This window comes from Macrobrachium nipponense, chromosome 15 (genome assembly GCF_015104395.2).
Source record: "Macrobrachium nipponense isolate FS-2020 chromosome 15, ASM1510439v2, whole genome shotgun sequence".
NCBI lineage: Eukaryota > Metazoa > Arthropoda > Malacostraca > Decapoda > Palaemonidae > Macrobrachium > Macrobrachium nipponense.
The window spans coordinates 30,235,670-30,240,669 of NC_087208.1; the positions used below are offsets into that span (position 1 = coordinate 30,235,670).

Consider the following 5,000-nt stretch of genomic DNA (forward strand, 5'->3'; position numbering starts at 1 on the left):
GTATATATATATATGTATATATGTTTATGTGAATAATTATCACATCACCGTGATTCATATAAAGTAGCTCGAATAATATATATATGTATAAATACTTCGTCACCGTTCTCCGTTCTCCGCCTCTTCCTCCCTCCTCCTGTACTGGAGCAGGAGTCGTATTATTCCCTTCTTTGAAATTCTATGAGGGCTCTTTTTTTAAGGCGTAAAGAAGGCCGGAGAATCGCCGGCCACAAAAATGACTGGCGAAGTCCTCGACTTTTTCTTTTTTATTTTTCTCTTCCTCTTCCGACCCTCTCACTCACCTCTCTATCCCCTCTCCCCTCTTCCCCTTACTCCCCGCTTCCCCCCTTCTCCCCTCCCCCTTCCCCCTTCCCCCTCCCCTCCCCTCCCTCCCTCCCCTCCTTCCCTTCCTTCTCCCCCTCCCACCCCCTCCCCCCTCTCCCTCATTCCTCCTTTTGGTTTTGGGGGCCAGCAATCTGTCATTGAAAGTGAATAGATGTGGGAATTTTCTGAGGACAAATCCCTTAAAAAAAATTTAACTCTCTCTCTCTCTCTCTCTCTCTCTCTCTCTCTCTCTCTCTCTCTCTCTTCCTCTTTTTCCCTTCTATTTTTACTCACTTTGTCTCCAAGGATTTTTCTCTTCATTTTAAATCCTCCACCCATGTCTCTTCTTTTTCCTCCCAGACTGCTAAAGAATTTAATTTATTTTTACTATATTTGTCGAATAATTCTTCTCCCTTTTATGTTTTTCAATGTTTACATTTTATACCTTGTTTTCTCTAGAAATATTATATATTGGTTTATTTTGAATTTTGTTGATTGTCCCTTTTCTACCATTATTATGATATTCGTTATACTTGATATTCATTGCAGAAGATCTTTTAATTTGTATGGAAATTATTACATCATTGTTTAGAATCTTTCCTAGTTCTCATTCCCCTGAGTATTAAACAATTTACTTCATTTCTCTTTCGCTATTAATGTCTTCGTAACTAAACTCAAGAACGTTCATTTTAAAGCACTATTTTTGTTATTCTCTGATCATCATAGTTGATAATTATTAGTTACATTCTCTATTAATGTTGTTTATCTTTATATTGGAAAAGTTAATCAATTTCATTATTAGTATATTGCGGCTTCGACGCTATATTCCTGAACGTAACGATTGGAAGTTTATCAAGGAAGCAAATATATACATATAAAAAAATTTCATATTGTCCTTTTTTTTTTAAATCTCCTGGCCAGGCAAATCCTTTTTATTATTCATTGTTTTTTGGCAGAAGGCGAAATCGTTTCTGTGTACAGCCTTTGTTGGGTTCGGCTCTGGTTCATGTGTGTGTATATATATATATATATATATATATATATGTATATATATATATATTATATATATAATATTATATATATATATATATATAATATATATTATACATATATATATATATATATATATTATATATACATATATATATGTATTTATGTATGTATGTATATTAGACATGTATATATATGTATGTATATGTATATATATGAGAAATACAAAGAAATGAATAAATAATAAATTTAACAAATATTAATAGACATATCTTCAGAAGTCTAGTGCATTATCCAAACAAAAATGAGACAAGAAAATAAAATGGGTACCATTAGTATTTTCCTCATCTTTTCGATGATAATAACCATTATTTACTTATTGTAGCTATTGCTGTTACTCCCAGGTTAATCAGTCTGAAATATCAATCTCCCTGACAGACGGCAAATACCACATGACCGCCGAGGGCGAGCTCCATGTCCTGGATGTTGGACCTCAAGATGGACTCTCAAGGTTCCAGTGTCGGACACTCCACAAGCTCACTGGACGCACCCAGCTCTCCACCACCCCTGCCAGGATCATTGTTACAGGTAGGTCAGCAGCCTCTTGCGTCACCGTAATCGAAGTGTTTCAGGTTCCTGGAGCTTCCGTTTTTGTCTCCATTTAATATTATAGAAATATATATCTATCGACGCTGTTTGTGAAGGTGGTTTAGTCATCCTTGACCAATTTATGCTGAGGTTGTTGTTGTTGTTTTTTTTTATTTATTTTTTTTCTTTTTGAACATCAGTGAAGAATGTGTTCTATGCTTTGGCTATTACTACGCTCTGTTGCCATAGTGACTTGCAGAACGTTTTTTCCGTGTTAATGATTAGTTAGAGTTCTGCTATGATGTATAACAGTTCTTCATCGGATGGATCCAAAGGTTTTGGTTGCTTTTGTAGCCCCTCGACTGAAAAGGTAACCAAATTCTTTGGATCCATCCGATGAAGAACAGTTATAGTACATCATAGCAGAATTCTAACTTAATCATCAAAACGGAAAACAAGTACTGTATAAAAAAACACCGATTCTGAATTATTCTGTAAAAAAAAAATAAAATAAAATAAAAGTGAATAACAAAATGATTTGCATCAGTCGTATCCCTATTCCACATTCTTAACTGCATAGTCATTGCATACCTACAGGATAAACAAAAATTAGGAAAAATAGCATAAAAACGCAAAAAGAGCAGTAGTACCCTTTCTGGAATAAAACAGGTTACTAGATTCAGGGAAAACAAAATTAGGGAGGGAATTCTTGATTTCAGGTGTAGATAGGAGGTAACTAGTAAACTAACTATAACCAGTCAGTAATAGGTAACTTCAGAAATTGTGCAATGATGTCTTTTCTATATTTTTTCTTTATTCAAGTTATTTCCATTTTCCTGGGAAGCCGCTTTCTTTACATTTATTTAAAAAAAAAAAAAAAAAAAAAAAAAAAAAAAAAAAAAAAAAAAAAAACACTTTTCAGCAATAATGTAAAGTGTAGATGCTAAAAATAAGGTTTCATCGACGATCAACTCTTGTTCGCTAAAGGGCTTACATTATAAACTCGTAATCTCTTATCCATTATTTTTCAGTTTCTTTTTATATTGCATGATATTACTTCGTTTTTGTGACTGATCGGAAAAGCTTTCACGTATAAATTCTTATTGTTTCGTTCTGTTAGTTGTTAATGTATCGCTGTGAGATTTGTGATTTATATATATATATATATATATATATTATATCAGATATATATATATAATATAATATTATATATATATTATATATATATATATATATATATTCATTTGTGTGTTTATTTATAAATGTACGTTTAAGTGTATATGTTTAATGGGGGGATTTCTCCCCCCATTATTCATGAAGGTAAGCGTGAGAACAGAGCGGAAGGCAAAACCCATACACAGCATTACTCACACAGCCTCTCTCGGCAATCCCTCTCTATCTCTCTCTCTCTCCCCACCTCTTTCTCTCCATTCTAACAGGTAATGAAAATGAGAGAGTTGCATCATAACACTAATGTTTATTAACAACGAATAAATAAATCAATCAATCAAGTAATCCAGTCTTACAGACTAACTCAAAAAACCCCGTAAATGTAACATGTCTGGTCACCAAAAAGTCTACACCCCTCTGGGAATTCTTTGTCCCCCGGCATTCCAGATCCGTCTGTTTCAAAGATACAGAACACATCCCGGTAAGTACACACACAAGATTGACAGACAGAGGTTTAAATATTGGATATCATCACAAAAATGTCAAACAGATAATAAGCCACTCTTTGGCTAAAGCACTTCAACACTTACCCAAACAACCGGACACTAAACACTATGTCACAAAAGACTCCCCCGGCGAACGCCACGGCATCTTTGCCTGTGACTTGAAGCCCTCTCTCAAAATCCCTTCATAGGCTTGGGTATGACACTCTTAAAGGGAAGAGGCGCACACGCACATACGAACACACAGTTCGTTAGCGCCTCACGGTTCTAGCTGCATCCAGTTTCCCAAAGGCACTTTGAGAAGAGTTCATAAACTGTCGTGCATTGACTTTTCGAACTAAGCATTTTTATCTCACGCCACCCCTAGAATCTCATTGTCAGCTACTCTCAGGTCGTTACCTCTACACTGTTCTCCACATTCCATAGGTCAAAGGGAACACATGGACAATATATTATTAATAAAAAACCCTAGGCCTTACATATATTTAATCGAAAGATGATGCATATGCACATGCACGTACAAATACGTGTGTATGTGCATACATGCTTGTCTGTATGTATGCATGCATGCATACATGTCATCCATATAATCACTTCATGTCTTTATATACGTGTATGTGATTCATTTGTACGTGGTCGTTTATATGCACATGCGCGCGTATGTTTATATGCATATTTGTATAAATTGTTTGATATTAAACGTGTGAAAAAAAATCACAGATTTTCCATAGATAAAATTTATCATATATTGGAACCATTCCAATCTCATTGTTACGGAAGCGAAAGTTTTAATAAAATATTTGCATGAGCTCGAATTCATAAACGCGTGGAATGAAAACCAAAAAAATGCAATTAATTCAAATGAAAAATGGCCTTTCTCCCAACACCTCCCCCTCCCTCTCCTCTTTTCACCCCCCCCCCCCCACCCCCCCCCCCCCCCCGTCCCTCCCTACCCTCGTCTTTTTCTTATTCAGTGCCAAAAGTGTGAAAGTCAAAATTCGACATTTGTGTTTTGACTTTCATTCTTATTTGGAATTGCTGGTTCACTTAGTTTGAATACGAAATTTTACACTTTTGATAAATTAGAATTTTAAGTGTTTGCATGGATTGATTTTATTTGTCTTGAGACCGAAGTGGTAATTCCGTTTAAAAGAACTTTTCATTCGTCTTTATATTATTAGAACATCTCTCCTTTTCATTTGAAACAATTTACCTATTTGGATTTTTTTTATCTTTGCTTAGATGGGAATGGTTATTCTTTTATTGTTTTTCTTTATTATTAATTTTTTCCCCATTTTGACGTTTTTAACTAACAGAATACATGTTGTATTGCATTTGTGCATAACAGTATGGAAATGTGTGTGTATGTGTGTGTGCGTATTTAATAAGCAATCTGATTATTTGTGCATGTAAGTAGCAGTGTGA

General features: G+C 34.8%; 1 protein-coding gene across 1 annotated transcript in view; it reads left to right on the plus strand.

Moving 5' to 3' along the window:
• Nucleotides 1-5,000, plus strand: part of LOC135226644 (cell adhesion molecule Dscam2-like) — a 643,310-nt gene that overhangs the window by 309,629 nt on the left and 328,681 nt on the right. The window contains 1 exon segment of the mRNA XM_064266357.1: nt 1,753-1,902. Coding sequence (XP_064122427.1) covers nt 1,753-1,902 — 150 coding nt within the window.